General features: G+C 45.9%; 1 protein-coding gene across 3 annotated transcripts in view; it reads right to left on the bottom strand.

Annotated features, from left to right (window-relative positions):
* The window catches only part of LOC129847698 (sodium-dependent dopamine transporter-like), a 30,388-nt gene that overhangs the window by 16,755 nt on the left and 1,297 nt on the right, over positions 1–12,336 (bottom strand). The window contains exons 2-6 of one of the 3 annotated variants that reach the window (XM_055915452.1): positions 12,087–12,227; positions 10,332–10,572; positions 6,076–6,207; positions 4,222–4,441; positions 1,340–1,478 (exon numbers count right to left, since the gene is read on the bottom strand). In XM_055915452.1, the coding sequence (XP_055771427.1) occupies positions 1,340–1,478; positions 4,222–4,441; positions 6,076–6,207; positions 10,332–10,572; positions 12,087–12,209 (855 nt within the window). In that variant the 5' untranslated portion in view covers positions 12,210–12,227. The other 2 variants (XM_055915454.1, XM_055915453.1) reach the window with 2 other exon arrangements.

The raw sequence follows: 12,336 nt of genomic DNA, 5'->3' as shown, positions 1-12,336 counted from the left end.
CTCTGTTCTGTTCTATACACCTGGACTCAACAACCTGGCCCTGTTCTGTTCTGTTCTATACACCTGGACTCAACAACCTTACCCACTCTGTTCTGTTCTATACACCTGGACTCAACAGCCTGGCCCTGTTCTGTTCTGTTCTATACACATGGACTCAACAACCTGGCCCTGTTCTGTACACCTGGACTCAACAGCCTGGTCCTGTTCTGTTCTATAGACCTGGACTCAACAACCTGGCCCTGTTCTGTTCTGTTCTATACACATGGACTCAACAACCTGGCCCTGTTCTGTACACCTGGACTCAACAGCCTGGCCCTGTTCTGTTCTATACACCTGGACTCAACAGCCTGGCCCTGTTCTGTTCTATAGACCTGGACTCAACAACCTGGCCCTGTTCTGTTCTATACACCTGGACTCAACAACCTGGTCCTGTTCTGTTCTGTTCTATACACCTGGACTCAACAGCCTGGCCCTGTTCTGTTCTATAGACCTGGACTCAACAACCTGGCCCTGTTCTGTTCTGTTCTATACACCTGGACTCAACAGCCTGGCCCTGTTCTGTTCTATACACCTGGACTCAACAGCCTGGCCCTGTTCTGTTCTATACACCTGGACTCAACAACCTGGTCCACTCTGTTCTATACACCTGGACTCAACAACCTGGCCCTGTTCTGTTCTGTTCTATACACATGGACTCAACAACCTGGCCCTGTTCTGTTCTGTTCTATACACCTGGACTCAACAACCTGGCCCTGTTCTGTTCTATACACCTGGACTCAACAGCCTGGCCCTGTTCTGTTCTATACACCTGGACTCAACAGCCTGGTCCTGTTCTGTTCTATACACCTGGACTCAACAACCTGGCCCTGTTCTGCTCTGTTCTATACACCTGGACTCAACAACCTGGTCCTGTTCTGTTCTATACACCTGGACTCAACAACCTGGCCCTGTTCTGTTCTATACACCTGGACTCAACAACTGTCCCTGTTCTGGTGTTGTGTTCTGCTCACAGGGCCAAGATCTGAGCTGACTTCACCTGGACACCCTGTTCTATAGTGGGGTGGCTAAGCTTTAGTATCCAGAACAAGGGCACATTTTATGACAAACTAACCACATTTAGGACATATGTACATTTATGTACCCTGAAACATGTACATATGGAGCCATCAGAGATTTGGACGCTGAGGACCGTGGCAGCCATCTTACCAAAAATGTCAGTCAACAGTAACACAAATTCACTATTTTTAGATAAAAGTACTACATTTCAGCAAAGAGGTATATTTATATACCCTTAAAATAGGTTGATTTGGAGCCACTACAGATTCAGAGAACCGCCTACCTTCCCTGAGGTCTTGACCCCCTTCCAGAGGCTGAAGTACAGAACCACGATGACCACAGCTAGACAGGATGTTAGCTGCCAACGAGGGAGTCCCAGGTCAGCTATACCCTCACTGTCCTGTAGGTGGAGCACCCCACGCCTGGAACATAACAGTTATAACAGGTTATAACAACGATTCAACTAACAGCTAGGTAACTAACAGTCCCAGGTCAGCTATGCCCTCACTGTCCTGTAGGTGGAGCACCCCACGCCTGGAACATAACAGTTATAACAGGTTATAACAACTAATCAACTAACAACTAGGTAACTAACAGTCCCAGGTCAGCTATACCCTCACTGTCCTGTAGGTGGAGCACCCCACGCCTGGAACATAACAGTTATAACAGGTTATAACAACTAATTAACTAACAGCTAGGTAACTAACAGTCCCAGGTCAGCTATACCCTCGCTGTCCTGCAGGGGAAGCACCCCACGCCTGGAACATAACAGTTATAACAGGTTATAACAACTAATCAACTAACAGCTACGTAACTAACAGTCCCAGGTCAGCTATACCCTCGCTGTCCTGCAGGTGGAGCACCCCACGCCTGGAACATAACAGTTATAACAGGTTATAACAACTAATCAACTAACAACTAGGTAACTAACAGTCCCAGTTCAGCTATATAACAACACAGCACAATGGTACCAATGACTAACCACAACAACTAACTAACAACATATAACTAACAACACAGCACAGTGTTACCAATGACTAACAACACATCATACTAAGTGGAGAAACACTGCAGTAACTATCAACTAAGAATGAAGAGAAGAAGAAGAAGAGGTAGAAGTAGAAGAAGATGAAGATGAAGAAGAAGAGGATACCTTTGTGTCAACTGAATGGCCCTGACTCAGACGAGATGAAATTGCTCCCAGGTGGAGATAAAGAAAGTGACTGCCTGTCTGTTCATGACTCCATGACAGGCCTGAACTGTCAAAACAAACCGCCTTTGCTAAAAATACGAGACACCTGGATACAATAACAAGAACACTGGAAACTGTATCTCCATGGACGACCAGGACTATGAAGACATGGTTACAGTATCTCCATGGACGACCAGGAGAATGAAGACATGGTTACAGAATCTCCATGGACGACCAGGAGAATGAAGACATGGTTACAGTATCTCCATGGACGACCAGGAGAATGAAGACATGGTTACAGTATCTCCATGGACGACCAGGAGAATGAAGACATGGTTACAGAATCTCCATGGACGACCAGGAGAATAAAGACATGGTTACAGTATCTCCATGGACGACCAGGAGAATGAAGACATGGTTACAGTATCTCCATGGACGACCAGGAGAATAAAGACATGGTTACAGTATCTCCATGGACGACCAGGAGAATGAAGACATGGTTACAGTATCTCCATGGACGACCAGGAGAATGAAGACATGGTTACAGTATCTCCATGGACGACCAGGAGAATAAAGACATGGTTACAGTATCTCCATGGACGACCAGGACTATGAAGACATGGTTACAGTATCTCCATGGACGACCAGGACTATGAAGACATGGTTACAGTGTCTCCATGGACGACCAGGACTATGAAGACATGGTTACAGTATCTCCATGGACGACCAGGACTACGAAATCAGGGTTACAGTATCTCCATGGACGACCAGGACTATGAAGTCAGGGTTACAGTATCTCCATGGACGACCAGGACTATGAAGTCAGGGTTACAGTATCTCCATGGACGACCAGGACTATGAAGACATGGCAACAGTATCTCCGTGGACGACCAGGACTACGAAGACATGGTTACAGTATCTCCATGGACGACCAGGACTACGAAGACATGGTTACAGTATCTCCATGGACGACCAGGACTATGAAGACATGGTTACAGTATCTCCATGGACGACCAGGAGAATGAAGACATGGTTACAGAATCTCCATGGACGACCAGGACTATGAAGACATGGCTACAGTATCTCCGTGGACGACCAGGACTACGAAGACATGGTTACAGTATCTCCATGGACGACCAGGACTATGAAGACATGGCTACAGTATCTCCGTGGACGACCAGGAGAATGAAGACATGGTTACAGTATCTCCAAGGACGACCAGGACTATGAAGACATGGTTACAGAATCTCCATGGACGACCAGGAGAATGAAGACTTGGTTACAGTATCTCCAAGGACGACCAGGACTATGAAGACATGGTTACAGTATCTCCGTGGACGACCAGGACTATGAAGACATGGTTACAGTATCTCCATGGACGACCAGGACTATGAAGACATGGTTACAGAATCTCCAAGGACGACCAGGACTATGAAGACATGGTTACAGTATCTCCATGGACGACCAGGAGAATGAAGACTTGGTTACAGTATCTCCAAGGACGACCAGGACTATGAAGACATGGTTACAGTATCTCCGTGGACGACCAGGACTATGAAGACATGGTTACAGTATCTCCATGGACGACCAGGACTATGAAGACATGGTTACAGAATCTCCATGGACGACCAGGACTATGAAGACATGGCTACAGTATCTCCATGGACGACCAGGACTATGAAGACATGGTTACAGTATCTCCGTGGACGACCAGGAGAATGAAGGTATGGATACACATAGACCAGGATGTGAACCTCTGGCTCTCTCAGGCATAATGTCTTCTGGGTCCAGGTTTCAAATAAAGCCTGATTATGTATGTGCACCTTTGTGTAATTTAATACCAAAGAGAGAAAAAGGTGAAGCTGGTCCCTCTCAAAATATCCATACTTGACGTGTCAGAGCAAAAATACTTTAAGGAAGAAGTCAACGGTCTCTGTTCAGACTCGGATCTAGAGACGAAACTCCAAACTCACTCAAAGTACTCGGCTGCGGGGGTGGACTTGTGTGTGTCGTTGAGGGAGTTGTTGAAGTCCCAGAGGTCTGAGCAGTTGGGGCTGTTCCAGGTGTTGTTGCAGTGGACCCAGGGTAGCTCCCCGGTGAAGGAAGAGAACAAGTAGAACAGGGCCCAGGCTATAATCACGTTGTAGTAGAAGCCCACATACAGACTGATCAGGATCACTGTGAAACCAACACCTGGGGGAAAAAGGGGGAAAGGTGAAAGGTCATAGGTCAAGATCACAATGGTTTAGAATACAGATTATAGCAGAGGTAGACAGAAAACACAAAACAGGGCAAAATATCACAATACGTAACTGATATCAACTGGAAGTATCACAAAGGCCAAAGGTCATATCTGCTCCTGGATACCTCAAATAAAACCACTTACTTTGAACGTCAACACTCTACAATCTTACATATTTACATAAACACTTTCAGAAGTAAACTAGACAGAACACTTGATAACACAGAATTTTAAAGAGCGCCTAAAATGAAAGACAATAACCAGCCAAACTTTCTAAAGGTTGTCCTCCGCGGTCTCCTCTCTACGCTTTATTTATCCCCAGATCTGCCCTTTCTGTTCGTTTAGCCCCGTGTCCACGCGCTACTGTTCACTTTCATCATAACCTTTAGGACTAACAAGTGTCCAATCTCTTTCCTTCTGACGGCGATACGATGTCATGGCTCTTTTCCCATGGCTCTTTTTAATCTAGAATAAGTGATTATTTGTCGAAGCGGAATCATTAGCATCACGAGTGATCACGTCGTCTTTTGAAAACATTGATCGTTAGGAAAAGCAGAATGTGTCGATCGGATGTAATTGCAGCGATTCCCTGTTGAGTGACAACAGCTATTCCCTCTGTCTCAGCTAGGGGGCTGGGTGCATGTGAGACTCCCTCTGTCTCAGCTAGGGGGCTGGGTGCATGTGAGATTCCCTCTGTCTCAGCTAGGGGGCTGGGTGCATGTGAGATTCCCTCTGTCTCAGCTAGGGGGCTGGGTGCATGTGAGATTCCCTCTGTCTCAGCTAGGGGGCTGGGTGCATGTGAGATTCCCTCTGTCTCAGCTAGGGGGCTGGGTGCATGTGAGATTCCCTCTGTCTCAGCTAGGGGGCTGGGTGCATGTGAGATTCCCTCTGTCTCAGCTAGGGGGCCGGGTGCATGTGAGACTGATGATTAAAATGTCAACATCCAATACCGACACTCAGTAAGGGACCCTAAGATAGAGACAGATAGACCGATGGACGGATGGGGGAGGGGGGGGGGGGGGGGGGGTCCAGAGCAACGTCTGCAAAACGGCGGTTATGATGGAGGGGGGGGGGGGGGGTCCAGAGCACCGTCTGCAACACGGCGGTTATGATGGAGGGGGGGGGGGGGGGGGTCCAGAGCACCGTCTGCAACACGGCGGTTATGATGGAGGGGGGGGGGGGGGGTCCAGAGCACCGTCTGCAACACGGCGGTTATGATGGAGGGGGGGAGTTAGAACGTGACAGAGAAGGTCACATTTCTTCCTTTGACACTTGTCATGTAAATTCGATGGTTTCCGCTCACCGGAGTGTTTATCGATGTGTTGGAAAGAACGGGAAGATTGGCCCAAAATGTGTTTATCACCGAAGACAGAGAGACTCTAAAAGCCCATTTTCAGTCTTCCATCTGACTGGTGTTGTTTGGGTATTATCAATGGTAGTTATCTTAACACACACACACACACACACACACACACACACACACACACACACACACACACACACACACACACACACACACACAAACACACACAAACACACACACACACACTCTCTCTCTCTCTCTCTCTCTCTCTCTCTCTCCTACCTTTGAATATGGGGCAGATCTTCCAGACGCCAGCGGCCCCCTCTCTGTTGTATTGTCCCAGAGCCAGTTCCATATAGAACAGAGGCATGCCTGCTATCACCATGAAGAACAGGTAGGGCACCAGGAACGCTCCTAGAGGGGACACAGAGACATAAGGCTACATTAAGGCTTCATAACATATACATAGCATATACATAACAATACATAATGCTATCACCATGAAGAACAGGTAGGGCACTAGGAACGCTCCTAGAGGAGACACAGAGACATAAGGCTACATTAAGGCTTCATAAGACATACATAGCATATTCATAACAATACATAACGCTATCACCATGAAGAACAGGTAGGGTACCAGGAACGCTCCTAGAGGGGACACGGAGACATAAGGCTACATTAAGGCTTCATAACATATACATAGCATATACATAACAATACATAATGCTATCACCATGAAGAACAGGTAGGGCACTAGGAACGCTCCTAGAGGGGACACAGAGACATAAGGCTACATTAAGGCTTCATAAGACATACATAGCATATTCATAACAATACATAACGCTATCACCATGAAGAACAGGTAGGGCACTAGGAACGCTCCTAGAGGGGACACAGAGACATAAGGCTACATTAAGGCTTCATAACACATACATAGCATATTCAAAACAGTACATAATGCTATCACCATGAAGAACAGGTAGGGCACCAGGAACACTCCTAGAGGGGACACAGAGACATAAGGCTACATTAAGGCTTCATAACAAATACACACACGCTCCTACAGGGAATAGAGAGACAAAGGACAGGATGACATAGCACATACATAATGCCTTCATGACACATTCATAGCCTATACATAGCGGCATCACCACGGAGAACAGGTAGGGCACTAGGAACGCTCCTACAGGGAATAGAGAGACACAGGACAGGATGACATGACATAGCACACACATAATTCCTTCATGACACATTCATAGCCTATACATAGCGGCATCACCATGAAGAACAGGTAGGGCACCAGGAACGCTCCTACAGGGAATAGAGAGACACAGGACAGGATGACATGACATAGCACACACATAATGCCTTCATGACACATTCATAGCCTATACATAGCGGGATCACCACGGAGAACAGGTAGGGCACCAGGAACGCTCATATAGAGGACAGAGAGAGTACCTACACAATGGCTTTATAACACAGTCATAAACTATACATAAGCAATTCATAAGCATGTCTGCTATCTGCATGAAGAACTGGTAGGGCACAAGGAACGCTCCTATACGGCAACAGAGATATAAGGGCTTCATAACACAGGCATAACCATACTTAGAGCATTCATAGGAGCAGGTAGGGCACCAGGAAGGCTTATTTTAAAGGCAGAGAGACAGGACAGGATGAATGACATAGTCTTGCCTGGCCATCCATTCCATCCTGATCTAGTTGAGCCTGAGAGTCTGAGGCTAGACATGACAAGACATGACAATACATGACAATACATGACAATACATGACAAGACATGACAATACATGACAATACATGACAATACATGACAATACATGACAATAATGGTAGTGACATCTCATTTAAAGGGAACATGCATAAGGGCTTCATTAAACATTCATTACCATGCATAGCACATTCATAAGCATGCATGATGAAATTGAATTGAACCGGCATCCTGCAACATAATTAAAATGCAAGAACAAAATGCTATAATGTTATTTCCCCAACTCAGTTAACGTTCTGTGTTAAAACACCGTAATAGGTGTTCCTAACTGTTGTAGATAATCAGCAGCAGTTGGATCAGCTGGGGAGATCTCTTTTATCTTTAAAGGGTAAGGCCTCACACTCACCCCATCCTCCCTACCGCCTGCTCAAACACACATAGATAAGGATTCATCTCTCTCTCTTCGTTTTGCTCCCTTCCTTCCTTCCTTCCTTCCGTCCGTTCGTCCGTCCGTCCTTCCTTCCTTCCTTCCTTCCTTCCTTCCTTCCTTCCTACCTTCCTTCCTTCCTTCCTTTCTCTCTCTCTCTCTCTCTCTCTCTCTCTCTCTCTCTCTCTCTCTCTCTCTCTCTCTCAATTCAATGGGCTTTATTGGGAAACATATGTTTACATTGTCAAAGCAAGTGAAACGGATAAACAAAAGTTATATAAATAATAAAAAGTGAACAGTAAACATTACACTCACATACGTTCCAAAAGAATGAAGACATTTCAAATGTCATATTATGTCTATATACAGTGTTGTAATGATCGGCTATGAAAAGCCAACTGACATTTACTCCTGATCATTATTTGACCCTGCTGGTCATTTATGAACATTTGAACATCTTGGCCATGTTCTGTTATAATCTCCAACCGGCACAGCCAGAAGAGGACTGGCCACCCCTCATAGCCTGGTTCCTCTCTAGGTTTCTTCCTAGGTTTTGGCCTTTCTAGGGAGTTTTCCCTAGCCACCGTGCTTCTACACCTGCATTGCTTGCTGTTTGGGGTTTTAGGCTGGGTTTCTGTACACCACTTTGAGATATTAGCTGATGTACAAAGGGCTATATAAAATAAACTTGATTTGATTTGATTTATAACGATGTGAAAATAGTTCAAGTACAAAAGGGAAAATAAATAAACATAAATATGGGTTGTATTTACAATGGTGTTTGTTCTCCACTGGTTGCCCTTTTCTTGTGGCAACAGGTCACACATCTTACTGCTGTGATGGCACACTGTGGAATTTCACCCAGTAGATATGGGAGTTTATCAAAATTGGATTTGTGTCTGTGTAATCTGAGGGAAATATGTGTCTCTAATATGGTCATACATTGGGCAGGAGGTTAGGAAGTGCAGCTCAGTTTCCACCTCATTTTGTGGGCAGTGAGCACATAGCCTGTCTTCTCTTGAGAGCCATGTCTGCCTACGGCGGCCTTTCTCAATAGCAAGGCTATGCTCACTGAGTCTGTACATAGTCAAAGCTTTCCTTAAGTTTGGGTCAGTCACAGTGGTCAGGTATTTTGCCACTGTGTTCTCTCTGTTTAGGGCCAAATAGCATTCTAGTTTGCTCTGTTTTTTTGTTAATTCTTTCCAATGTGTCACGTAATTCTCTTTTTGTTTTCTCATGATTTGGTTGGGTCTAATTGTGTTGCTGTCCTGGGGCTCTGTGGGGTCTGTTTGTGTTTGTGAACAGAGCCCCAGGACCAGCTTGCTTCTCCAGGTTCATCTCTCTGTAGGTGATGACTTTGTTATGGAAGGTTTGGGAATCTCTTTCTTTTAGGTGGTTGTAGAATTTAATGTCTATTTTCTGGATTTTGAAATATAGCGGGTATAATTAGCGGACCCCAGACCTCACAACCATAAAGGGAAATGGATTCTATAACTGATTCAAGTATTTTTAGCCAGATCCTAATTGGTATGTCAAAATTATGTTATTTTTGATGGCATAGAAGGCCCTACCTCCACACACTCCCTCCCTCCTTCTCACCTCCTCCGTTCTTATAGCAGAGATAGGAGAACCTCCACACACTCCCTCCCTCCTTCTCACCTCCTCCGTTCTTATAGCAGAGATAGGAGAACCTCCACACTCTCCCTCCCTTCGTCTCACCTCCTCCGTTCTTATAGCAGAGATAGGAGAACCTCCACACACTCCCTCCCTCCTTCTCACCTCCTCCGTTCTTATAGCAGAGATAGGAGAACCTCCACACTCTCCCTCCCTTCGTCTCACCTCCTCCGTTCTTATAGCAGAGATAGGAGAACCTCCACACTCTCCCTCCCTTCGTCTCACCTCCTCCGTTCTTATAGCAGAGATAGGAAAACCTCCACACACTCCCTCCCTTCGTCTCACCTCCTCCGTTCTTATAGCAGAGATAGGGGAACCTCCACACACTCACTCCCTCCTTCTCACCTCCTCCGTTCTTATAGCAGAGATAGGGGAACCTCCACACACTCCCTCCCTTCGTCTCACCTCCTCCGTTCTTATAGCAGAGATAGGAGAACCTCCACACTCTCCCTCCCTTCGTCTCACCTCCTCCGTTCTTATAGCAGAGATTGGAAAACCTCCACACACTCCCTCCCTTCGTCTCACCTCCTCCGTTCTTATAGCAGAGATAGGGGAACCTCCACACACTCACTCCCTCCTTCTCACCTCCTCCGTTCTTATAGCAGAGATAGGGGAACCTCCACACACTCCCTCCCTTCGTCTCACCTCCTCCGTTCTTATAGCAGAGATAGGGGAACCTCCACACACTCCCTCCCTCCTTCTCACCTCCTCCGTTCTTATAGCAGAGATAGGGGAACCTCCACACGTTGGCCAGGTCCACAGCGAACCCTATCACCGACAGGAGAAAGTCGATCTTTTTCCCCCAGGTCTCCCTCTCTTCTCCGGGGACAGGGGTGTGTCCGTGGCTGGGGCCCAGAGCGTGGCCGTGGGGGTGCCCAGCAGGGCTGACCAACGTGGAGGAGGTGAACTGGACCCCGTTGTGCTCCTTCACCAGAATCAGCTCCACCTAATATATCAGAATATATGTCATGTCACTGTTATCTACAACCAGTCCACCTAATATATCAGAATATATGTCATGTCACTGTCATCTACAACCAGTCCACCTAATATATCAGAATATATGTCATGTCACTCTCATCTACAACAGGTCCACCTAATATATCAGAATATATGTCATGTCACTGTCATCTACAACCAGTCCACCTAATATATCAGAATATATGTCATTGTCATCTACAACCAGTCCACCTAATATATCAGAATATATGTCATGTCACTGTTATCTACAACCAGTCCACCTAATATATCAGAATATATGTCATGTAGTTATGTCACTGTCATCTACAACCACTCCACCTAATATATCAGAATATATGTCATGTCACTGTCATCTACAACCAGTCCACCTAATATATCAGAATATATGTCATGTCACTGTCATCTACAACCACTCCACCTAATATATCAGAATATATGTCATGTCACTGTCATCTACAACCAGTCCACCTAATATATCAGAATATATGTCATGTCACTGTTATCTACAACCAGTCCACCTAATATATCAGAATATATGTCACTGTCATCTACAACCAGTCCACCTAATATATCAGAACATATGTCATGTAGTTATGTCACTGTTATCTACAACCACTCCACCTAATATATCAGAATATATGTCATGTAGTTATGTCACTGTCATCTACAACCACTCCACCTAATATATCAGAATATATGTCATGTCACTGTCATCTACAACCACTCCACCTAATATATCAGAATATATGTCATGTAGTCATGAACACTATAGACTGTAGGGAATAGGGCTCCATGTGGAACCTCCTATGAACACTATATACTGTAGGGAATAGGGCTCCGTGTGGAACCTCCTATGAACACTATATACTGTAGGGAATAGGGCTCTATGTGGAATCTCCTATGAACACTATATACTGTAGGGAATAGGGCTCTATGTGGAATCTCCTATGAACACTATATACTGTAGGGAATAGGGCTCCATGGGGAACCTCCTATGAACACTATATACTGTAGGGAATAGGGCTCCGTGTGGAACCTCCTATGAACACTATATACTGTAGGGAATAGGGCTCCATGTGGATCCTCCTATGAACACTATATACTGTAGGGAATAGGGCTCCGTGTGGAACCTCCTATGAACACTATATACTGTAGGGAATAGGGCTCCATGTGGAACCTCCTATGAACACTATATACTGTAGGGAATAGGGCTCCGTGTGGAACCTCCTATGAACACTATATACTGTAGGGAATAGGGCTCCGTGTGGAACCTCCTATGAACACTATATACTGTAGGGAATAGGGCTCTATGTGGAATCTCCTATGAACACTATATACTGTAGGGAATAGGGCTCCATGTGGAACCTCCTATGAACACTATATGCTATTAGGGAATAGGGCTCCATGTGGAACCTCCTATGAACACTATATACTATTAGGGAATAGGGCTCCATGGGGAATATAGCCTCTGTCTCCCACCTCCTTGGGGCCCGTGGTGTTGGAGGGAGAGGTGGCGGAGGAAGGCTGCTTGGCTGAGCCGGGGGCCACCACCGAACACATCTGACCCACTGGCGATCTGGCTTTCATCACGGGCTGCTCCATGGCTGCAGAGGGATTCAGCTAGAGACACAGACAGGCCTTAGACACGCCTAGGAGGAACCCTAGATACATTATATATACAACCAGCCTCAGTCTCATTCCTACACCTTATTAGGAGAGAGAGGGAGGT

This window comes from Salvelinus fontinalis, unplaced genomic scaffold (genome assembly GCF_029448725.1).
Source record: "Salvelinus fontinalis isolate EN_2023a unplaced genomic scaffold, ASM2944872v1 scaffold_0931, whole genome shotgun sequence".
Lineage (NCBI taxonomy): Eukaryota > Metazoa > Chordata > Actinopteri > Salmoniformes > Salmonidae > Salvelinus > Salvelinus fontinalis.
This window is presented reverse-complemented; position numbering and strand designations above follow the sequence as displayed.